The following is a 25398-nucleotide window of genomic DNA, read 5'->3' as shown; positions in this document are numbered from 1 at the left end:
CAGTTACTTGTCTGTTATCATTGTCAGCTCCACGCAAACGCCGCTGCACTCGGCCGTTGAGTGAAGGCTGCCGGCCAGTGTGTTGTCCATGGTGAGAGGCAATGCCTTAAATTTGCTATTCTCGGCACTCTCTTGACACCGTGGATCCCCAAACATTGAATTCCTTAACGATTTCCGAAACAGAATATTCCATGCATCTAGTTCCAACTGCCATTGCCCGTTCAGAGTATGTTAATTGCCATCGTGGGGCCATAATCGCGGCGTAAACCCTTTCACATGAATCAACTGAGTGCCAATGACAGCTCTGCCCATGCGTTGTCCTTTAATGACTTGTGTACGCGAAACTATTACCACCTGCATATGTTCAAATCGTTATCCCATGACTTTCGCCACCTCAGTGCAATACTGCAGTGTGCTACATGTAGGGTCCTAAATTTCTAGATTCGATTATCGTAAGTTCTATATTGGTCGATCACAGAGAATTATGGCAGCTTACGTGACGCAAATGCGGGTAACTGCTGATAACTTATTTCTGACTCTTAGTTTGTTGCGGATGCATAGACTGGAGGTCACTGCTACATAACACAGTCTCATATCAGCCATCTAGGAAAAAAGCGTGAAAACTAAACCTGCCGGAAGACTCTGACGACAATAAACATGCTGTACAACATTGACTCTTGATTTTAATTGAACAAACTGTGGCTGTCCCACACTTTAACCAACTCTCTTAATCATTTATTTTACTTCAGTGTTTCAATGTCTTCTAAATTAATAGCTCATAAGTTTTAGCGTACACGCATCTGTACTACTGTCCTGCGTTTCTTCTTGCGTAAAGGCTTCTAGGGACCACGTTCCATTTTCAATTCCTAATCCTATTTTGTTCTGTCCTCCGCTTCGATTATTCCTTTATTATTTCACTGTGTTTCTTTTCCGGTCTTCAGACTACTTTTTGACATTTCTTTTTCGTCCAGCCTTGGAATCCTTCCAGTTTTAAAGCTTATTCCTTAAGTCTCTCTTTCCAGTACTACTTCTAACCTCTTGAATCCATATAGTTGTTAATGTCCCTTCCCTGATGCACCTGAAGACTTGCTTGATGAGTCTATTGCAGTCGGTCATCATTTGGATCGATTCACTCGTAGTGCGATTGAAACGTATATTTTAATTGTTCTCAAGTGAGATTGACGTCCTGCCTTCTCTTTCGCTGTTCAGTTTTAACGTTATTTATTGTACCAAGCTTTCACTGTATGGGATAATTTTAACTGCGCAAGTTGCCACCAGTTCGCTTCGGTTGTTGTATCTTCGGCAACACTGTTCACCAACATATTATCTTAGTCGGCGATAGTCGTTGTCTCATAATGGAATTGTAAGGAGAAGACAGATTAACAAGATATATTACTGTAAAACAACAGCGATTTCTTTTTCATTAATATTTATAGCAGAAAAGTTTAAAAACTAACTTCCAGGCTATAAATAAAACAAATGTTCAGAAGCAGGGGACCAAGATTTGGTGCGGTTACAAACCAAAATCTGTCTCCTTTTTTTTTTAACAAAAATGGCTAGAAATCATTCCAGAATTAGCAAGGATTGCATTTATGAAATTGACAGAAAGTGACAGCTTTTTACTGGTAATAAAATGACTCACCAAAAGTACATTACATGAAACGGTGTGTAATCAACGAATGCGATGTGAGCGGTTTTAGACTCGTTGCAATAAAGAACAAAGTGTACTCTGTAGAGAGAATTAATATTTTATTATCAGTAAAAACGATTGTGAACTACACGTGACAATGAGAGTATTTAATTTTTACGCAGTGTTGCCAAGTACAATGTACAGTTGTGGAGCATGCTGCATTGTTTGAACTCGTCACAATCGTCATACGTGTGTCTGGCTTTCGACAGTTGTATAGCTTTCTCTGGCGTTCCTTACTGCAGCAGCGGAGCTACTGTAGATTTGCTGTCACCTTCCATGTGAGCTGTTGTCTTCTTTCGCCAGGCCGCTATTCCATAGACTGGTCATGGAACTGCAGTGGTGTGAGGACAACATACGCCGAGGAAACTGGAGAAAAAGGAAATCTGTTTCAGGCACATCTTAGAGATACATATCTACAAACGGCTCAGGCTACAGCTTGCAATACTGAAAATCTAAGACAGATAACGCTCTTTCCGTGGCCTGTTGGCAAGGGCGCCCATATGATAGTTTATTGGAGGGGCGGGAGCAAGACCTGAGGCAATGGAGTATTTTTAATTTTTTGGAAGACAAATCTAATTTGCAAGTAGGCACAAAAAGTTCCATTACCGACCATGTTAAAAACCTGCGTAATACCGACTTTTCAGCCATTTTCTTGGCAGAAAACACCTGTCTACACGGTATTTTTCTCTGTTCCTCGAGAGCTAGGAGGGGGGGGGGGGGAAGCTGCGGGAGAAATCTTTGCCCTGGGTGTGGGCGCCCTTGCCTATTGGTCTTACTATTTTTCACTTCAGATCACACAAACTACTTTTAAGAAATCAAAAAGCCTCAAACGTAAAATAATTTCTTCTTTGTTATTTGTTTCATTTTGACAGAGAGAATATATCATGGGGCTGTAACAAAGAAGGAATAATATAAATTGACAGCGTTACCAGTGACCATGGACAGAACAGTTCCGAAATTTGTGTGATTTACAAAGGCTGGAGTTAGATATCTAGCGGGCTGAAGTTTCCACCTACCAGTACACACAAATAGTAGCGGTGCTGGCTGTGTCTGCTCCCAATGTGTCAACACTTCTGCTGTGCAAAGCATAATGACTGCGACTTTTCATCGTGCGGTTGCAGTAGGACATTCATGCAACGTGTAGTAACGTGCGGATTGCTATGTGAGAAGAAGAGTTGAAAGAGGGGCATATGGAGACGCTATAGTGATCTACACCAACAGTGAATTTCAGGATTTTTACTTGCTTAGCCGAGAGCGCTAATACGCTGCTTGCTAGACTCGGGTAGGCGCGCCGGCCCCGGATCGAATCCACCCGCCAGATTAACGACTAGTGCCGGTGTGCCAGCCAGCCTGGATGTGGTTTTTAGGAGGTTTTCCACATCCCTCTTGGTGAATACCGGGCTGGTCCCCACGTCCCGCCTCAGTATACGACTCACAGACATTTGAAACACATCCGCACCTTTCCATGATTTACTCTGGACGCAGACAGATGGGGTACTCTGACTCCGTCCCTGGGGGTACAGGGTGGCGGCCACCCCTTCACATTAACATGCCAAATCCGATTTAACCTCGCCAACCCCAGGCAAAATGCGGGACAAAGGAGCAATCGATAGAATAGACTTGAAACTTCATACTTGTTACAAGAAGTTAATTTCGGACAAAACGGTCAAAACAAGCTGTTACCCGACATAGAAAATACAAAATACGACATTTTGTAAATGTCCATTGCCGAGCATGTTATTTTGCTAATCCACGAAAATATATAGGTTTCAGTGAGTTCGATAGTTTCCGAGGTAGAGCCGTAATTCTGAAGCTGTTTCCCCGTCGGTAATGTTTCACTACTTTCAAAATAAATTAACTTCACTCTATCTCAGATTAAGATCAAGAACACATTAAGACATACTTAGAGGCACTATAAAGACCTGTACCAGTCGTTATTTGCTGACTTCTTACATGATTTTAGCTTCTCTAACACCAGCGACGGTCGAGTGCCTTGGCGGCGCATTTCAAACAGTAACCGTGAGGGCGTTGCAGCTTTGAATCTTAAGGATCTGCTGTCAAATTATATCAGACTCTTGTATCTTAGATGAGTGTTAAGAATCTCTGAGAAAGCGAGCACCTAGTTATCAGGTCTTTAATGAGCTGCAGGTAAGACGCAGGTGTGCAACACTTATGCCAAAATACAATTTGCCTTTGAAGGGGACATTTTAATATTTTTGATTTATGTATTATAATACACAATTTAATTAATACATTCGTATAACTGAAACATAAAGGCGCTATTAAACGTAAAATCTGTATTATGGTTCATTATGAGGAATCTTCAACAAATTACCACTGCGACTTTTATAAACAAACGCTCTGTTAAATAGACTATGTAAAAGTGACATATTTTTTGGAGGTGTGTCCCAGTATTGTTAACTATAATGAACATGCACAAAAATAACTACTGAGTCAGTGACCTGCCATGAGATGAGTCTGGCATGTCTGCCTGTGCAGTGTCAAGTTGTCGAAATTATGATATCAGTATTTTTCACTGCCGATTAATACCATTCGATGAGGTTGCGATTATTAGTCTGAACGCATGGGGCATTTCGTTGGGCGACGATGAGAGCGCTTGTCATGATGTAAACGCGGCACCGGAGCTAAAATAGCGCCGATTACACTGATTCCGGTAAAACTGTAACAGCCTGTAATTCATTCACCTCAAAGCAATTACGTTAGTTCTGTATCGCAAAATGTTTTTGCCCACTAAATCATTTTTTCATTCATATTTTACACTGATATTTTATAATACACAGTTGAACACTGCTAAAATTTCACACATAGAAAATATCAGCAAAAATAAACTCTCTAAGAGAACTGATATTTGACTACCTGAATTGTAAAACTACTGTGTATTTCATTTAAAACATGTCAATAGATACCATAATTGTTAGTTGAAACTGTTGGTTGCTGTTAAATAGATGTATTTGATTAATGTTGTAACATGTAATTGTTAAGTATGAATGAGGTACGAAACTACTATTTAAATGTACACACGTCATGGTGATTCCTGGTTCATGATAGCCGTTGCTGCCGTGACCAGCTCGTGACAGGTATCGTAATCATCGTGGAAATGCCTTGGTATTCTCTCATACCAAACACTGCTTTTGTTTCAAAATCGTGTTTATGTTTTAAAGTTCCCCGATAGTTAACTTCGGTTCTTTACTTGTCAGTGGGGACGAATTTAATTTAATGAGGCCATTTGTGAACATTTCGACAACATATGAAAGACCAAATCCGATTGTCGCAAATAAATTGCGTGCTGAAAAGTAATGCCTCCGAATTTCTTCAGCGCAAAAGTCTTAAAGCTTTGATAAATAAAACTAACGTTATTAACATTCTACATCTTTATTCTACACGTCTAAACATTTTATTTTGAAAATAAGTCACCGTTGTGACGAACGCATTTCTCCCAACCAGTCTGTTGATAACGTCACTGCTGAATGTTTAATTTTGTTGACGGAGACACAACCTCATCTCTGCCTCAGTCACTGTCAAAGTGAAGTCTTCGAACATATTCTTTATGTTTTGGAAATACATGTAAATCCGTTGGAGCAAGGCGAGACGGTATAAACGATAATGGAAGACAGTGAACTCTCAAGGCGTCGGGTTAACGTAGATATTGTAGCGCTCGAGTGTTATCTGGACCGGACTGAGTGGCCGAGCGGTTCTAGGCGCTACAGTCTGGAGCCGCGTGACCGCTACGGTCGCAGGTTCCAAATCCTGCCTCGGGCATGGATGTGTGTGATGTTCTTAGGTTAGTTATGTTTAAGCATTTCTAAGTTCTATGGGACTGATGACCTCAGAAGTTAAGTCCCATAGTGCTCAGAGCCATTTGAACCATTTTTTTGTGATCTGGCACTGTCCTGCTCCACGCATGGACGAATTCTTTGAATAAGAAACTCGATTACAGCAAGCCGTTTCTTGTGCACCAACACATTTATGTTTCGTACCAGCACGATACACGCTCAAGCGGCGGAGGGCTGCCAACGTGTTGACACGAAGAAGATAGATGTAGAATGTTAATAACGTTTGTTTCATTTAAAAAGCTTTAAGAATGTTGAGATAAGAAATCCGGAGGCATTATTTTTCAGCACGACCTAGTATATTGAGTCGTTTACATTAAATATCCGAACCGGTATGTTATACTGGGACGATATGTTGAGCTTAAATCAGACTGATACATTGTATTCCAATGTGCTGCCTTTGGAAAGGACGTTCAACAATTAACTACTGTTTTGTTGCTTAGATAAGACAATATTAATGGCAGTGCCATGCCTTTCGTTTCAGTATAATCATTTAGAATCTTATCTGGCAGTTGATAAAATAATACTGTTGGAAGTTTCACGAGAGAGAGAGAGAGAGAGAGAGAGAGAGTCCTGTTTATATTTTCTTGTTTCCACCCGTGATCACTGTCGTGTTCATTTCCTCCAGTATCGTGTAGCTGTGTCCAACTTGTAACAGTACCGAAGTGTACCTGGAGTATACATGCATGCATGTCCGAAGGAACAACACACGTACTGCAATATCGTATTTACCCGCCGATACCAGGCACCGACTGTCAGTTAAAATGGCCTCACCTTTATGGCAATTGCAAACTGTGTGTACAAGGTGTGACGTAGGACCGACGAGATAAGGAAATTTAGGTCTGGCCGTGAGTAGCGCTGCCGGCACGGTAGCTCAGCGTGTTCGGTCAGAGGGTGAGCTACCCTCTATAATAAAAAAAAAAAAAAAAAAAAGTGAACGGATCAACAAAGAACCTGAACGGGTGTCATCGGACGACGGCACCGAACAAATTCAACGAGCAATATAGAGCAAAATGAGATAAAAAAAGTGCGCGGACGGCCAAAGCCGTTAGGGCGAGCGCTCGCGTAACATGGGAAATTCGGGTTCGAGTCCCGCTTGGGGCACAAATTTTCATTACTGTCCTTCCGTTCTACAATTGAGGGTTTCTTTCATTAGCAACATCCATGCTCTCTGATAAAATGGTGATGTGGGTAGAGACTGTGGTTTAGGAGGGTCGCCGATTGAGAATGAGAGGTATCAGAGCTGTGGTTGTCATTTCCTTGAGATCTGTTAAGACAATCCTGTATGCTGACGTGAAAGTGCGATAAGTGCTCTCCAGGTGGGCGCCATGAATTCTGGAGGGCGACTTCAAGGTTGCGCACGGGGCAGCTTAAAATCAAAATGGTTCAAATGGCTCTGAGCACTATGGGACTTGACATCTGAGGTCATCAGTCCCCTAGAACTTAGAACTACTTAAACCTAACTAGCCTAAGGACATCACACACATCCATGCCTGAGGTAGGATTCGCACCTGCGACCATAGCGGTCGCGCGGTTCCAGACTGAAGGGCCTAGAACCGCTCGGCCACACCGGCCGGCCCGTGGCAGCTTACGAGGCGATGTTGGCACATGATGAAATCATGACTGGGACTTCCTTTTCGACACTGTGACAATGGATGAGGCATGGATGACGTTTATAACTCCTGAAACGAGGAAACGTTAGCTCTGTGGAAGCACACAGATTCGCCACCACCAAACGAGCCATTGTTGAAGAAATGAAGATTGCATGTCATAGAAAAGTGTTGGCATGATCTTTATACATAGTGTTTCTCAAAGGACAGTACGATGACAGGTACGAGCTACTAAGGGGTTTTGAAGAAGAATCTCTTAGAAACATTTCGAGAAAAATGTTCTGAAAGTGCTGTTTCACTAAGACAAATCACCAGCGTATCGGGGGCTCGTGGTGCAGTAATTTCTTCATGAAAACGACTTAGAAATAGTTTCTCATGCTACTTACTCAAGTGACCTGGCTCCTAGCTATTTTGTGACTTATTACAACGGTGACACATAATCCGCGGTCGCGCATTCTCCAGTCGAGCTGTTGTCATAGTACCAACTTCCCAGTGGTAAAAACATACTCCGAAAGAAGCGTTCGCAGTGGCTATGGAACCATAGTGTCGATTTCGTGAAGGTATGTACAACTGCCGGGAGATTACTTCGGGAAATGACTCAAGTATCAAATGTTTTGTGTATCTAGTTTGTGAAGAGAAAGTCAGAGGACTTAGAACTTGAACACTCCTTCTATGGGGAATCTAACACAACAGACACTCGATTAATCACTTTCATATTTGAGATAATAGCCGGTTCGATGGTAAGCATGACACTGTTTCCCATTTTACATAAATTAAGCTTAAAGTTTTGCCGGCCGCTGTGGCCGAGCGGTTCTAGGCGCTTCAGTCTGGAACCGCGTGACCACTACGGTCGCAGGTTCGAATCCTGCCTCGGGCATGGATGTGTGTGATGTCCTTAGGTTAGTTAGGTTTAAGTAGTTCTAAGTTCTAGGGGACTGATGACCTCAGATGTAAAGTCCCATTGTGCTCAGACCCATTTGAATTTTGCAACGACACGAAGGGACTCGAAATTCAATACAACTACGTATTGTACGTTTACCCCAAGACATATTCGAAACAATGTCCATGTAGACAAAGACAGTGACGTGCTCGATATCTTTGTGCTCTCGGCATGTTGCAAGCTACGATCATCTCTTTCTGCTCAACGGAGCACAACGAAGTCATTAAACAAAGGTGTTTCTTGTCAGAATAAACCGAGGAGTGCTGAGAGGTGTACAAAGCAACATCAGTCGAAATGGAAGCGATGACGATACGCCAAAAACATGTGCTGGCTGACGATGTAATGCGTACCATAAATGACATTGTGCGTCGTAATTCGGAAATAAAGCAGTTTCAGACAAAACTTTACTTAATATTTTACTCTTATTTCGATCCATTCATCAGACCTACTACGTTTGTAGAGTTACTTTTGAATCACACTGTAGACAAGTTCTGTTCCAATGTCGTCAGTTGCACATTGCTCCGATGTTATCTTACACAACTTTACATTGTTAATAAATGTTATCTAAAATCGTTTGTTATCATACGACCGAACCAAACGACGTAGGGTGCTCAGAGAATACTCTCATACTCTGACAAATTTTGTTTGAATTAAGATTAACAACAATCTTGCTCACGTATAATTAATGTTCTTGCAAACTTATTTTACGTTCCTTCAACTAATTTTAAGTTAAAGAGTAGTATGTCTTTGTAATATGTTTGTCTACCAAGTTCAATAGCATTTCTGTAAAATTTTCGTGCATGCCAGAATGAATTTTCACTCTGTAGCAGTGTTTGCGCTTATTTGAAACTTATTAGCAGATTAGAACGTGTGCCGGACCAGGACTCGAACTTCCGAACTTTGCCTGTGCTATCAAAGCAAAATCCAGAGTTCAAGAGCTACAGAAGTAAAGCTGTATGGGTAGCTCGTGAATCGTGTTGTGGTTGTCAGAGGTTCGAGTCCCAGCCCGGTACGCGGTTTTAATCAGCCAGAAGGTTTCCGGTTATCGTGTACGCTTTAAAGCTCAACCCTTTCGAACAGGACAGTACGCTTATCCTCATCAACCGAATGTTGTACTGTTAGGTTAGCAGCTTCCACTGCTAAGCCCAATGTGTGTCGTGACTTTTTGCTGCGTATCATAGTCCTATGGAGTGCGTTGTTAAATTTTGTATTCCCAAGACGCCTAAACAGGTTTCTAATACTACCTCGAGACAGTGTACACGAGTCAGCATCTGCAGTTGTCCTTGCCGGTGATTCTAGTGATGCTAGAAATCTCCAGTAGTGCTTCTCTTATTCTTCCCACGTTGTGAAAGCATGAGTAAGGACACACTAGTGATTTGTCCAGTTTTCGCTGTACACGTCGCCTCAGTAGGGAGAGGTATTAAAATTTTATTTCCAAATGATGAAGGGAGCAATTATTCCTTGCGATGTGTACGAAACTAATAAGAGTCGACTGTACGTTTTGTTTCAGTGGTTTCAAAAATTTTACTTTCATTGCTAGGTTAATCAATATACAATAAAAACTATAAAAGTGTACAATGTACGTGACGCTACAACTCCGAAACGATTCTCGGTGCCATCAAAGAGTCAAATGGTGTGTTAGCCGTTTAACCCCCCCCCCCCCCTTTCCCTCTCCATCCATGAAGGAAGTCCTGTTTTTACCTGAAGGGCGGGCTTATGAAAATGTAAGAGCTGAAAGTTTCGCTCTCCAGAACATTCGAGAGTATTGAGAAAATTCCAGAACATTCGAGAGAATTAGAGAACTTTCTACTACATTCCAGAATCGCTGCGGTAGTATTAGTCTTAAAAGTTAGTCGTAAGAAAGCGGAATTTTGTTAAAAATTCAGTAAAGGCGCGATTGGGCGATGAATTTTGGGGCCGCTGGCAGTGTGTGGTAAGTCGGTCGCCACTAGGCCAGCCGGAGTAAACAGGGCCCGGAGATGCGACGGCGTATTGCACTTACGATTTGTTTGGAGTGAAGAAACAGCAAGGCAGCGAACTGCAGCGTTGCTTGAAGTTATTGCGATGTATGAGGCGAAGCAGTAGGCCAGAGCCGGGAGTGACGATGTGTAAATTGCTGACGTATGGGAATTTACCCCTGCCATAGTTTGTCTCTCTCTGACACTACGTCAGAAGCGAAGGGAAAAGCAGTATAAATAGTCAGGCACTTTTAGCTTGAGGGGTGTGCCAAATCAGTCGAGAGTCAGGTCGGACCTGTGCTGGTCTACACTTATAGGGGCCAGCTTGGCAGCGATTTTGTAAATACTCTGTGTAAACCTGTACTTTGTTTCTAAGTACTTGTTCGGGCTGTATTCCGCCCCTGGGGACACAACACCAGGGCGGGACGGAACGGCAGCCGGGTACTTGGGAACTGCACGTCTGCCTCAAGGTGGGCAGTGACAGTGGTCTGCAGCGGCTCCAGGACGGGCCACGTTCGCTTCCCACCTGGTGTACCGGGGTCCAGGCGACGCGTACGCTGCGGGGAAGGAGGGGGGGAGGCGGAGAAGGGGGGTCGGCAGCGCTGCAGCTGCGCCAGAGGCGGCGGTGGGTGTTGCCATCCAGCAAGCACCACTAGCAGCAAGTTGTGGCACAGCATCCAGGAGAGTGTGGATTCGAGTCCGGTCCTGTCCTGGGAGCAGCAGTGGCTGAGGGCCATGGGTGACCAGTGCAACCATCTTCGTTGCATGATCGGACAGAACAGACCGAACGGGGCGGAAGGCGTCGGGGACCAGGGACAGCAACAGTCTCCGGAAACGCGAGCAGTTACGCGGCGCAAGATGCGACACCTCGATGGGCGGCGACCGGACAGGGCGCAGCCGACTACCTGCTGAGCGGCCTTGATGACCGAGCAGTGGCGTTGGCATACCAGGAGCTGCTGAGCCAGCCGGACTCTCGGGACAACGCTGCGGGCTGCACGCCGGCACTATGCTGCACCCATCATAGTACTGTAAATTATGTTACTAAAGCAATGCTACCGAATTCCGCTGTGTGACTGCTCTGCCCCTTGACGCTATTGAACTTGCTCGGCCTCCTGACGAAATACGGCGCGGTGGGTGCTGGCTTCAGCTCTGCCATCTGGAGTCCCGGGTTCGACCATCGACACCCCACAACAGAATGTTCTGGAATGTTTCGCAATGATCCGGGATGTTCTAGAATATTCGGAAATAGTCTGGAACATTCGAGAAAATTCCAAAATGTTCGGGAACATCCCGTAACGTCCCAGATCATTGTGGAACTTTCTCAAAGTTGTGGAATGCTCTTGAACTTTGTGGACCACTAGAAGCCTTTTTGGTATGTTCTGGAATTGGTCACTGGTGGGGCTAATCATTGGTAGGCTTATAGAAAGCAAGACCTATCGTGGTTTCAAACATCAGCTTTTTATCAGAGATGAAGGGAGGAACCGAAAAAGTAGTGCAGTGAGTGCAAAAAAACAAACAGTGAAGTGTCATTAGTCAAAGTGATACAGTGACTGAATATAAACCGAAAGCAAAGTGTGAAAAGAGTATAGAATATCTTTAGTGTATTGGTTAATAAAATGTTGCTTTGATTAATATTTTAGACAATGTCCAAACGTAAAACAGGCTGAGATCTTGACAGTTCTGAAGCAAAAGGGGCGAAAACGAAAAGAACACCGAAAAACGAAACAGACGACGAGCGCGAAGCACGTTTAAGTTCCCAACGAACAAGAATCAGCACCATGAGAAACAGAGAAATCGAAGAACAGCGAAATGAACGGACTGAAGGATCAAGAATTGTGACGCAATCTTATAATAAAAGACTGTGAACTCAACCCAGCCATGAAAATATCACCCTGCGAGAAGTGCGGACGAGGACAAGTAAACAGTACAACCTAACAAATGAAGCATCCCACCGCGACCTGACGAAAGAATATAACAAACGCAAGTACTTAGTGATCGGAAAAATAGATAACATCAGGCATTTTTGAAACGCCAAAAATTCAGTAGAGAAACACCAGGATTCTGTTGCATGAATGGAAAAAGTCGGTTACTAACTTCTTGAGCGATGCCGGGTACCCCAGCTAGTTGTTTTATAAATCCAGGAACATGGTTTCTAATAGTGGTCAAATTAGTGAAATAAAATTTTATGATATGTCACTTCCGATCTTATACGGATGTCAAGTTGTACATCTAACGATACAGTTAAATAGATCCCAACAGTTTATCAGTGTTACGGGTTCACCCGATCTTAAACCGGCCCTGAACACAGTAGGTGTACAAAGCCAGTCTCACCTTCCCGCGACGACGCACATCCAAACGGAGAGGAAGACATCCAGCTTCTCCTTGAAGTCGCGCAGAACACAGGCGGCCAGGTGTCGGCAAACGCCAGACCCGCCGGGCGCCGTGGTGCAGTTCTGGAAGCTGTCCTCCATCTGGAACACACAGCCGAGGCTGCAGTCAGTGAGCCGCCACGTCTTGCACGCGTGTGTATCTGAGCAATTCTAATATGGTGGTCAAATTATGCTATTTTAGTATGATATAGAGACGGAAATGATAAGCATTAGAAGAAATGCCGATGTAGACACAATTTCAAACACATATACAGGGTGTAAAAGGTACAAGTGCAAATGTTTCTGTTGATGACTGAGAATGGCGTACTGAACATCACATCAGTATTTTCGTAATTTGCAGACTAATAACTACTGATATTACAAGTCCTATATTTTTAGGTTCAGTAGTGCCTCCAAGAAAATGTGGCAAGAGCTAGCCATTAATGCTTATCCCCCCCCCTCCCCTCCGAATCCCCAGGCAGCAGGTCAGGTGTTGCAGTGCGGATGCATAGACGCGGAATGGCTGGTTAATACTGGCAGGCAAACGCCACTTAGTGGTGCTGCAACGACCATGCGGAAAACATCACGTCATAAACTTTTTGATGTGTTTGTGGGAAGACTGTTAGGTGCAGAGGAAAAACGAACAACGCACTGATGCGTGTACGTATCAGTGCGTCACATATAAAAATATCTACAGTTGTACCCGTCACACCCTGAATGATTTCACTTTGCAGCGGAGTGTGCGCTGACGAGGTACTGGCAGAATTGAAGCTGAGAGGATGGGCCGTGAGTCGTGCTTGGGTAGCTCAGATGGTAGAGCACTTGCCCGCGAAAGGCAAAGGTCCTGAGTTCGAGTGTTGGTCAGGCACAGAGTTTTAATCTGCCAGGAAGTTCTGTTACACCATGTAAACAAACAGTGGATGCGTCAGTGCTTAGGGTTGCAGTGATCTGTGGCAGTTACAATGGCCACCTCACTGGATTAATATAGTCATCATGTGATCATGTTTTCATACCTTAAAGGATAATCACTGCTGGCCATTAAAATTGCAACATCATTAAGGCAGCGTTGAACAAACCTAAAACTGGCATGCAGTGTAATAGATACTTGCATATCCCAATGGTTAGCATCTCAATGCAAACTCACAAAGTAGGTTGCAATAAAGGTAGAAAAGATTCCAGTCAACACGCTCCTGATGTTTTTCCTTTGTAACATATTCTTGTTCACTAGCAGAACTGTGGTCACTGGCGATTGCAAAAATCATCGTCTACATCTTCATCTACATCACTCACATCTTATTCTATCCACTGCCTAACAATTTTATCGAATTTAGGATCGTTAAAATTGACAAGCTCCTGCGAACACATTTTGTAGTGCGCTGCACAAAACAGGTACGTAGACCATGAAGCGCGTTCTAGGAAACCTCAACACGTGTCAACAATAATCGAAGGAAACAGCAATGCAACCGACGGTAAAACATTGTTGGGCTTGTGATTTAAAGAAGGTAGGGATGACACAGCAGCATTCCCTCAAAACTCTATGCGCGGAAGCGCCGTCCTACGTGACGTGGGCTTTAACCTTGCGCAGTGAGTTAGAAAATTCTCGCGCGGTCTGAAAGACCACTCCTCGTGTGTTAAAAGGTTAAAAACGCGAAGATTAACCAGTACTGCAGGAGCGACAGCACTGCCCTGGTGCACGCTGACTGCTAGCGCCACACAGCAGCGCAAATCAGTTGGTGGTGGAGTATTTGTTAGCCTTGGTTTTTAGTGCGTCTGTGAGTATGTATCAATAAAACGAATGTCGCGGTAAACTAATTGCTGGGCGCTCTATCCAATGGGCACGTAAAATTCTTCTGTAAGAGAAATTTTCTTTGTAATGGGAAATAAACCAGCGCTTTCCGTCCACACTGGTTGTGCTATAAAAGACGTGATCAGCAGAATTTGTTTGGGCTGAAACCAGCTACTTAAAAAGAAACACTAGCTGCTTCCATAACACTAAGTTCAACAAATGTGGTGTCACCGCCATACACGACACTTGCTAGGTGGTAGCCTTTAAATCGGCCGTGGTCCGTTAGTATACGTCGGACCAGCGTGTCGCCACTATCAGTGATTGCAGACCGATCGCCGCCACACGGCAGGTCTAGTCTAGAGAGACTCCCTAGCACTCGCCCAGTTGTACAGCCGACTTTGCTAGCGATGGTTCACTGTCTACATACGCTCTCATTTGCAGAGACGACAGTTTAGCATAGCCTTCAGCTACGTCATTTGCTACGACCTAGCAAGGCGCCATATTCAGTTACTGAATGTATTCTGAACAGATAATATTGTGACTCATGTCTCATTAATGGATTAAAGTTGAGTATCAGACTAATTATGTCCGCTTTCTGAACTCTCATTCCTTGTCATGTTCCAGACCTCACGTCAGTATAGTTCTTCCCTCCTCACGCCAGCCTGCGCGAGCTAAAAGGCATGCATTTCGGCTTCCATTCGTAACACGGTGTTGGCTCTTTGGCTAGGACAACAACAGAGATGCCGACCAGACAGCAAAATTGTAGGAGGCATTCAATAACAGTTGGAATACCTTTTTTCTCGGCCAATTTCTGTTTAAAAAATGCGGAATCAGTTGTGAGACATCGTGTAACAAGCCCCTTTAGCCCCTTTAGTTTCATGAAGTTCCGATAGGTGTGGCACTGCTTCTGTGCGTCCAAAGCAGAGAGCTCTCATGTAGTTTCTTTTGACAGTAAACGAAAGCACCGCAGATATTCATAAGTAGAATGTCTCAGAGACCTGGCAGTGAATAAAATCACCGTGAGTCGTTGAGTGAGACAACTGGCATCATCGCAACAAGGTCGCGCAAACCTGTGCGACCACCTGCCTGCTGGCCGGGCTCGCACACAACTGACTTCTGCAGTGTTGGGATGTGTGGACACTCTCATTCGAGGCGATCGACGGATCACAATCAAACGCCTCACTACGCAGCTCGGCATCTCTGTCGGTAGTACTGATATACTCGTACACCATTTGCGTTATTCATACATGTGTGCCAGCTGTATTCCTCTCCATCTAACACAAGACCACAAAGAGCAAAGAAGGACCACCTGTGCGGAATTGCATGTGTGTTATAATGCTGAGGTGACAATTTTTGTCGAACATAAATCAGATGCGAATAATTATAGGCCTATTTCGCTTACGTCAATCTGTTGTAGAATAATGGAACATGTTTTGTGTTCTCGTATTATGACGTTCTTAGATAATACAAATCTCCTTCATCATAACCAACATGGATTCCGCAAACAGAGATCATGTGAAACTCAGCTCGCCCTATTTGCCCAAGAAATTCACAGTGCCGTAGACACTGGCGAGCAGATTGATGCCGTATTCCTGGACTTCAGGAAGGCATTTGATACGGTTCCGCACTTACGTTTAGTGAAAAAAATACGAGCTTACGGAATATCGGACCAGGTTTGTGATTGGATTCAGGATTTCCTAGAAGAAAGAACACAACATGTCATTCTTAACGGTTCAAAATCTGCAGATGTAGAGGTAATTTCGGGAGTACCGCAGGGAAGCGTGATAGGACCTTTATTGTTTGCAATATACATAAATGACTTAGTTGACAACATCGGTAGCTCCGTGAGGCTATTTGCAGATGACACGGTTGTCTACAAGAAAGTAGCAACATCAGAAGACTCGTACGTACTCCAGGAGGACCTGCAGAGGATTAATGCATGGTGCGACAGCTGGCAGCTTTCCCTAAACGTAGATAAATGTAATATAATGCGCATACATAGGGGCAGAAATCCATTCCAGTACGATTATGCCATAGGTGGTAAATCATTGGAAGCGGTAACGACCGTAAAATACTTAGGAGTTACTATCCGGAGCGATCTGAAGTGGAATGATCACATAAAACAAATAGTGGGAAAAGCAGGCGCCAGGTTGAGATTCATAGGAAGAATTCTAAGAAAATGTGACTCATCGACGAAAGAAGTAGCTTACAAAACGCTTGTTCGTCCGATTCTTGAGTATTGCTCATCAGTATGGGACCCTTACCAGGTTGGATTAATAGAAGAGATAGACATGATCCAGCGAAAAGCAGCGCGATTCGTCATGGGGACATTTAGTCAGCGCGAGAGCGTTACGGAGATGCTGAACAAGCTCCAGTGGCGGACACTTCAAGAAAGGCGTTACGCAATACGGAGAGGTTTATTATCGAAATTACGAGAGAGCACATTCCGGGAAGAGATGGGCAACATATTACTACCGCCCACATATATCTCGCGTAATGATCACAACGAAAAGATCCGAGAAATTAGAGCAAATACGGAGACTTACAAGCAGTCGTTCTTCCCACGCACAATTCGTGAATGGAACAGGGAAGGGGGGATCAGATAGTGGTACAATAAGTACCCTCCGCCACACACCGTAAGGTGGCTCGCGGAGTATAGATGTAGATGTAGATGTAGATAGTTACAGACGATGAAACATGAGTTCGTCACTTCGAACCGGAAACAAAACGGCAATCCATGAAGTGACGGAAATCCACCTCTCTTCCGAAGAAAAAGTTCCAAGCCGCACCCTCTCCCGGTAAAGTCATGGCGACGTCCTTCTGGAACTCTGAATGGGTTACTCTGCTCGATGTCCTCCCTCATGGTTCTTTGTGCTACTCTCAGTAAATTGAAGAAACGACGTCAGCGCGTCCGTGTCCACAAATATAGAAACGAACTTGTCCTTCTCCATGACAAAGCAAAGCCTCACAGAATTCTGCGCACTCGAGAGGTGGTCACAAAACTACATTGGACTCTTCTTTCTCGCTCACACTACAGCGCGGATCTCGCAGCTTCCGACCTCCATCTGTCTTACTCTATGCCGCAATGACGGTCAAAGTTGGCGGGAAGCAGTACGTGGATAACTGGGAGATTATTGATGCAGCAAGATGATGGCTCGGACGTCGACTGGTAGAGTGGTACCATGCCTGCATACAGGCCCTCCTTGTAAGTTGTCGTAAGGTCGTCGCATTGAAAGGAGATTTTGTTGAAAGATGGGTTTTTGTATCCAAGAGGGTGGCAAATAATGTGGTATATTGGAAAACTGAATAAAGCAAAATTGCTTTCAGAAAAAATGTGTTGTATTACTTATTGAACTCCTTCGTAAGTGCCCCTCTGCGTACTATCGTTTACCGGAAACCTCGTTTCGATGTCTTGAACCGTTTGCGAAATAAAAATGGTGCTGTATAAGAGGTGCTTTCAGTGAGCACACCGTGGGGACAAAAGTACAGTAGACGAAACGCAGCATAACTGGTCAACTTATGATTCACGTAATTATGAGAGGGGACACTATATGGAACACTGTGGACAGGTCCCATAAATCACTGTGCCACTAGTGCCTATTTAAGCCTTCCATGAGGTTGGCAACGAAGCGTCCACTGAAGGATATTGGAACACGTCGTGTGTGTTTAGACGCACCGCAAGCCGCATGTTGGTATTGCACACAGAAGGTGCACTATTATAGCGTCGAGTGCTAAAAAAACTGGCACTTCTGGCTCTCTCTACGACAGCCACAGTGTGTGCCGTGGCAGTGTACTACACGGAAAGAAGGAAACTCTTACTACGGGTGATAAAACGAGTGAGCGAAAGGGAAAAGAAGGAAAAAATTAGGAAATTTGTGGTAAGCACTATGGCCTCAAATTGCTGAGGTCATCGGTCCCTAGGCTTACTCACTACTTAATCTAACCTAAAGTAACTTACGCCAAGGACAACAAACACACTCATGCCCTAGGGAGGACTCGAAACTCCGACGGGGGGAGCAGCGCGAACGGTGAAAGACGCCTCAGATCGCACGGCTACCCCATGCGGGAGGAAAAGAATGGAAGCCGCACGTCTCTTCGATGAAAACTTCTTCTAGAAAACGAATATTTATTTGCGAAATTATTTGAGGATGAGCGAAGAGAATTTTCAATTACTACTGGATATTGTGCAATAAAAATTAACGAAACTGGTCGTCGTGCTGATAAAAAGTTTAAATCTAGTAGAAGTTGGCTCTTACTCTCTTGCTGTCATATTTTTGGCACGTAAACATCCTTTCCAGAACCATTTCTCTTTGAGACTTCAACAGCAAATTTTTCTCGGCAGCTCTGAACCTCAGAGGTTTTCTTTTCTTTTCAACTTCGTCCATTGCTGATTGTAGCCTACACACTTTTAAAGCAATGCAGACTTCGTATAGCGCTTACTACAGTTGTGACAAAGTTAATTTTTTGTATAAAAATATACGGCTTCAGTTAATGCTGTTCAATTAAAACTTCCACTTGATCTTTGCACTAGGTTGCCATAATCTACTTCCTCTTCCTTTGAAATCAGTTTGTCAGTGAATCCGCAAGCTGTGAAGGCATAATTGCTGACTGTCTTTCCTCTCCATTCTACTAGAAAGGAAACATATCAGCCGAAGCTTGCATTGGTGTATCAGCGCATGTAAGTTCAAATTCATATGTACAAGATGATTTAGGTGCCCCTCAGTGTGGGTTTAGCCCAACCCGTAGTGCGTTCAAAGAAATACACACGGAATGTTTGTATCTCTCGCTCGCTGCCGACAGACAGTTGAACAAGAACTTTTTATAGGAACTTTAATGTAGTTAAATTTTGTACAGAGATACGTTCTCACTAGAGGCCACAGTTTTAAAATTACTCAAGAAAAACATACATAAATGACTTCCAAACGCGTTTTTCTTGAATGTCTCGAAAACCGTTGCCTCTACCGAAAACGTGTCCCAGTACAAAGTTTAACTAAATTAAATTTACTACAAAAAAGACCTGTCTTTTTTCTGTAGGACTAACAGTCTGCACGTAGCAAGCGAGAAAATGTGATAATTTGGCACGTGGTTTCTGAAGGCGTCGTGGGTTGCATAAAACGCGTGGGTAGGGGCACCTGAACCATCTTGTCCTGTATATCTTCTTTCAATTCCGTACAACGGGCGCAAACAGGCTGGGATTAGCAAGTTTAAACTGTCTATGCAACTGTATAGCCTCTGTCGTAAGGTAAGAGGAACATGTTTATACGCACATAGTTTTCTCAGTACATGCTGTTACACATGTCCATTCTCTGTGTAGCGGCCGTAAATTTGTGTATGGGCCATCAACATTGGAATTTTGCCCGTTTTAGTCACAAAATACTCTCTATTGACGTAAATCCCAAAAGAAAGGAAAGGTCACCAGCGGTATTTGGAAGGATTAAAAGGAACCCACCATTCATTAACATCAATGAACATTTCACCAAGTACAGCTATCGTTGTCTTCACAAAATTGTTTGTACACTAACATGCCACAGCACTATCAGAGAACACCGAAACGATTGAATCAGTAAGTAGTGTAGCAAGAGTATTGGTAGGAGACGATCACAGGCTTCATCCTTTGAAAACTCGTCGCCGTATTCACAATTGGGCACTTTTGTTCACTGCAGAGGGATTATTCATCAACATCAGCGTTGGCAGTCTTGCTAAGACAGCACGCTGTAAGCGAGGACTTACCTGGCTGAGAGCGAGCTGGAAGTGTTGGTCGGTGCCGTTAATATTCAGTGTGACCTGAGATCCGTTCCGCAATGGGCCCAGCCACGATATATCAGCCAGTGTAGGGAGTGCCTCTGGAAAACAAAGACCACAAAGCGAATTCAACTAGTCAGCTCTCTAGCTACACACATAATATATATAATTTCATGCATATCTCAATGTTATTCCATTTCCGATACATGACGTCGTTTCAGTGTTGCTGAGTGACAAGAAATGACTTTTTTCTTTTACTGTTGCTTCGACCACTCGCATCATAGACGTAGGGGATGGACTTTCAGCGACATAACCATCCTGCTCTTAAGCCAAATGCATTAAAAATACATGGTGTTTCAAAAAGATTCAATCCCTTGCACAAGACTGTCTCTTCAAATTAATAAAGATAGAAACTCGAGGTAAATTTTAAATTACACAGCGAAAACTAACAGTTTACCTGATTGCCAGTAGGGATCTCCCTGTGTTGGCTACCTCCCTCACTTCTTCATTACAGAATTACGAGAGCACGACGAAAATATCATTTCTCCACAATAGGGAGCACAAACTCACTGTCACCTGTATACAAGAGTAATAATTCGAGAGGCTCGCTGGGTAGGGGCATGACTTTCAAGTACCACCACATTGGGACATTGCGTGGCCATAATCTATCCCAGTTATCCACCTATCGTGTCTGGCGACTGCTGACATTGTTGACAGGCGAATGCTAGATTGAAAGTGGACTGAAAGTATTCGTCGGTTGCACCATTGGGCTACAAGATGGCCTGACCTCGAGATATGCCACTTTTTTTTTTTTGGGGGGGGGGGGGGGTTGTGAAAGACCCCGATGGTATGCCTACCATTGTAATTTTGAGGAAGTGCATCACAGCATAACAACAGCAATGATTACATTAACGCCAGACCTGCGAAGAAAAGTGTGGGAGTTTACATCCGATTGGATGCTTGTTGTACATCTGGTGGAGGACGCATTGAATACACTCTAAAGACAAAGAAAAAGCGTTTAACAAAAACGAATTATACCACTGGAACGGAAATGAGTAGATGTGTAGATGTGATCTACATTAAAGACAAACGACTACAATTTCAGAAAAATTAGGTAACCTGTTCAAGAGTAAAGGCGTCAAAAATTGACCAAGTCAATAAAGTGTTGGCCCACCTCTGAAACTTTTGCAAGCGGTTATTCGACTTGGCATTCATTAATAGAGCCGTTGGATGTCCTTTTGAGGGATATCGTGCCAAATTCCGTCTGCAGGTATCCAGTAATCTGCTAGGAGTGAGATGTCCGTTCCTTTTAGCTACCAGGACTACTTATCGATGCTCGTCGGTATGATGTTCCGTCTGCAATCTGTGGCATGCTTTCGCATTGCATTTCCACCTTCAGCGACCTGTTTTAACAGCCAGATGACACTTCTGGACGAACACATTACTGTGATCACAGTAGCGACACTTGGGCGGACCGCGAGACGTCCAGCTGCTCGTCCACGATCTGAAACACTCAAAGTCTTGCAGACATGTTGCCGCACCGCACGGAATGTCACACTAATCGGTTCCACAACAACCATCATCACACACCGTACTGGATGAACTGTCTTGTGGATATAGAGCTTTCGTGCACAGGCGTCGTTGCAGTTAACACGTCCCACCCCTCTACATTTCCTTTCACTACTAATGGTCGGGCGTGCCAATTATCGGTTGTTCTGTAGCAACTGACCGTAATACTTTAGCAAGTGTCAGTTGTTCCTTGGTAGTGGTCAAGCAATGTGGGTAAGGTAACGAGACATTAAAGATAGCAGACGAGATTTGTTATTCGAGCGACGAGATAACTGACGATGGCCGAAACAGACTTGCATTAGCTGGAATACGATTTCTCACAGAGATAAATTTGCTAACGTAGAATATAAATTTAAGTATCAGGAAATTTTTTCTGAAGGTATTTGTAGAGAGAGTAGCTTTGTACGGAAGAGAAATGTGGACAATAAGCAGATCAAACAAGAAGAGAATGGAAGATCTGGTACAACAGGAGAACGTCGAAAATCGGGATAGATTGTGCAAAGTATGTAGAAGCATGTATAAAGACAATTTCGATGACACAGAACAAAATCTATTGAAAGACATGGTGAAGAAATGAGCCACATCAGGTGAGAAGAAAAGCCAACAGTCGGAATGTCTTGTGACTAGCGAACAGGACAGACACGCTCTCTCGATAGACAAGGTGGACAACGGAGACTGTCAGAGCTGATTCTCGAATATGTGAAAGAGAGTCAGTGCAGGACTTCCTTAATTCCGTGGACAGTCTTGAAAATGTGTCCGACGCATTTTTGTAAACGGTTGACAAACAGTGAGTGAAGAAGGATCGGTAACCTGTAAGCCCGAAACGTAAGGCCTAACACGGAGTTGCATTCGGAAGAACAGTAGTTCTCTTAACAGATATCGGTTCTAAACCATTTCTATGATAACCATGAAAGGTACGTGGCAGTGTTAGGTGGCAAAACATAAAGCGAAGACGTTCATTAAATCAGCATGCGGCTCACTTCGTCACACTGACCAATAGATATTGTTTATGTATTGATGGGAACTGCGGAAGGGAGCAATATATTTGTTTCGAAACTCTGAAACCACTTGAATCTTTATCATTGCTAAATCTGTCATTAAAATAACTATTGACTTCGCCATTCAGAAGTGATTTACTGACGTGTTTCGGGTTATGTTCATAATCAGAAATATCAAATATAAGAACAGTGTATGGACTCCTGTGTATGATCCCTCATTATCGGAACCAAACAATTTTTTGCTTACCACAAATCTTACTCCTACGTCGTCCAAAAATTTCCAACTGTATTTCCGTCACCGAAACAGCCCAGAACACCTTTAAGACAGCACTGTCTATCGAGAGAGCGTGTCTGTCCTGTTCGCTAGTCACAAGACATTCCGACTGTTGGCTTTTCTTTAAGACATCGATCTTGTGGAAGTCAGCTGCCGATTACGAAAGGACGTCACTTGCCAGATCTTCGAAAAGTGAGTAACCACAAAAAGACTTCCCAGTGGCAATGAGTCCACACATAGTACATTAGATTCTTAAGAATAAAATGTAACCTTTAACCGACGTCACTATCAGAACAGCAGCTCAAGTTACTTTCTAAATGATGAGCTAAAACCACCTGCTACGAGGGGTATTCGAAAAGTAAGGAACGATCGGTCGCGAAATGGAAACCACAGTGAAAATCTTCTGAAGCGTTCAACAAATGTGCTGGACAGTGTCTATTATACCTGTAGATAGCGCCATTCCGCTCTTCACAGTTCTGAGCGCACAATGAGCGCATAAAGATGTCTAGAAAACAGTGGCTGCCGCCAAGTATGGGTACCTTCCGTGAGAATTTGCTGGGTTATATGCGACCCCACATAACCTAACTGTCATACATTTTCTTTTTCATGACATTTCTCGCCCACACACTGCAGGGGCAAAGAAGACTTCCTTGCAGGGTTTTCTTGTTTGATCACCCACCACATATGTCGGACTTGGCTCCCTCTGATTTTCATCTCTCCAGTGGATCGCTGGTACTGAACACATTTTGGCACAGGCAAGGAGTTGCAGTCCAGTGTAGAAAATTGTCGCAAAGCACAGGAGGCAGCCCTATGACAAGGGTATGGAAAAGTTGGAACAAAGCTACGACAGATGTCCGAGTTGGAGCGGCGACTATGTGGAGAAGTAACTGGAAGGTGTAGGTAACTGTTTCCAAACAAAACAGTTTTGATTTTCCCTGCGGTTTCCATTTCGCGACCGATCGTTCCTTACCATCCGAATACCCCTCGTATATTTGAAAACTCCTGACGACAGAAGCAGTTTGTAGTTTACTATAGCTTAGTATTCTTAATATTCAGGGTGTCCTACAACTGTGACAGACTTCGAGGGATTTCGGAGCGTGACATGAGGAACAAATCGGGGACAGGAACCCGTCTACAAACGTCATCCAACGACACTACAGAGCGTCGAAGTCATAGACGTCGTCGTCTGCCACTTCAGCACCCATTCGGCAGCAAGCGTGACTTTGCACGCTGACGAACCATACGCGGAAAATCTCGTAGCATTGTTTGTTAGTCACTGATTGCAACTGGTTGCCACGATCGCCAGTGGAGAAGATGGAAATAGCAGGAGCGTGTCCTATGAATGCGATGCTCCGTTGCCTCGGTGAATGACGGTTTCGGGCGCTGGTTTCAACCCTTTCATTCCCAACTGAAGCCATTATCAAGGTGAGCACGAAATAAGCGAAGTTTAGGAATTCTGGTACCTTGGAAGTAAAATCACACATAAAATAACACACAGCAGATAAGGTTTCCTTTACTTTACGTCTGTGGCCACAAAAGTTTTTTGTCATGAGACTACCGGTTTCGGTCTATAATGACGATCTTCAGATCTGTTCTATGAAAACATGTCCTAATGTACTGCAGTCATAGTGGCATCGTCAAATGTTAAACACAAAATCAGCCGCTGACAAGATGACTCTTGCATATGCTGCCGTTTATATATATTTAACGGTGCTGGTGCTAATTTTGTGTTTACCATTTGACGATGCCACTATGGCTGCAGTACGTTAGGACATGTTTTTGTAGAACAGATCTGAAGATGGTCATTATAGACCGAACTGCCGACCGTTGTGGCCGTGCGGTTCTAGGCACTTCAGTCTGGAACGGCGTGACCGCTACGGTCGCAGGTTCGAATCCTGCTTCGGGCATGGATGTGTGTGATGTCCTTAGGTTAGTTAGGTTTAAGTAGTTCTAAGTTCTAGGGACTGATGACCACAGATGTTAAATCCCATAGTGCTCAGAGTCATTTGAACCATAGACTGAACTGGTAGTCTCGTGACAAAGAATCTCTGACCACAGACGTGAAGTAAAGGAAATTTATTGTACATTCGAGTCTGTTTTATTCGCGACCATGTCGCAGCTTGTGAGACATAGTAGATGTATCATGGAAGGCATGAAAGGTTAACTAGCAGAGACAAAGCGTGAATGCCTATACAAGAGAGTTAGTTTCATATTTCATAGATCATTTTGCACAATAAACGGTCATTTTACATTCACATTACAGATTAATTAGTAAATATACCTGCATACTCCTTGCAAAGTATCTTTCAGTCTACCGTGTACGACGACGCCTCTAATTTTGTTTGTGTGAACCTTCGACAGGAAATAATGCAGCACCACATGTTATTACAAATCCTCATCTCTAGACATTGAGTAACAGTCAGTACAGCAAACAGCGTCGCAGACGAAGCAAATACACTGCGTAAAATGTTGTCGCCAGTGTGGAGAGAGAGAAAAGAAAAAGCCAGAAACATGTTCCAATACAACGCAGGAAACATTTACAATTGAAACAAGTTTCCAATGTATATGCACCTTTTAAAAAAATACAAATGTTAGTTAGTAATTCGTACCC

At 43.7% G+C, this 25398-nt stretch overlaps 1 protein-coding gene across 2 annotated transcripts in view; it reads right to left on the bottom strand.

Annotated features, from left to right (window-relative positions):
* Positions 1-1725: 1725 nt before the first annotated feature.
* Positions 1726-25398, bottom strand: part of LOC124803997 (inter-alpha-trypsin inhibitor heavy chain H4-like) — a 145493-nt gene continuing 121820 nt past the window's right edge. For both annotated transcript variants that reach the window (XM_047264717.1, XM_047264718.1), the window contains 3 exons: positions 19935-20047; positions 12381-12520; positions 1726-2056 (listed from right to left, as the gene is read on the bottom strand). In XM_047264717.1, the coding sequence (XP_047120673.1) occupies positions 2014-2056; positions 12381-12520; positions 19935-20047 (296 nt within the window). In that variant the 3' untranslated portion in view covers positions 1726-2013. The remainder of the gene's footprint in view (positions 2057-12380; positions 12521-19934; positions 20048-25398) is intronic.

The sequence above is a fragment of the Schistocerca piceifrons genome, chromosome 1 (assembly GCF_021461385.2).
Source record: "Schistocerca piceifrons isolate TAMUIC-IGC-003096 chromosome 1, iqSchPice1.1, whole genome shotgun sequence".
Classification (NCBI taxonomy): domain Eukaryota; kingdom Metazoa; phylum Arthropoda; class Insecta; order Orthoptera; family Acrididae; genus Schistocerca; species Schistocerca piceifrons.
The sequence above is the reverse complement of the archived record's forward strand: the minus strand, read 5'-3'. Positions and strand labels throughout refer to the sequence as shown.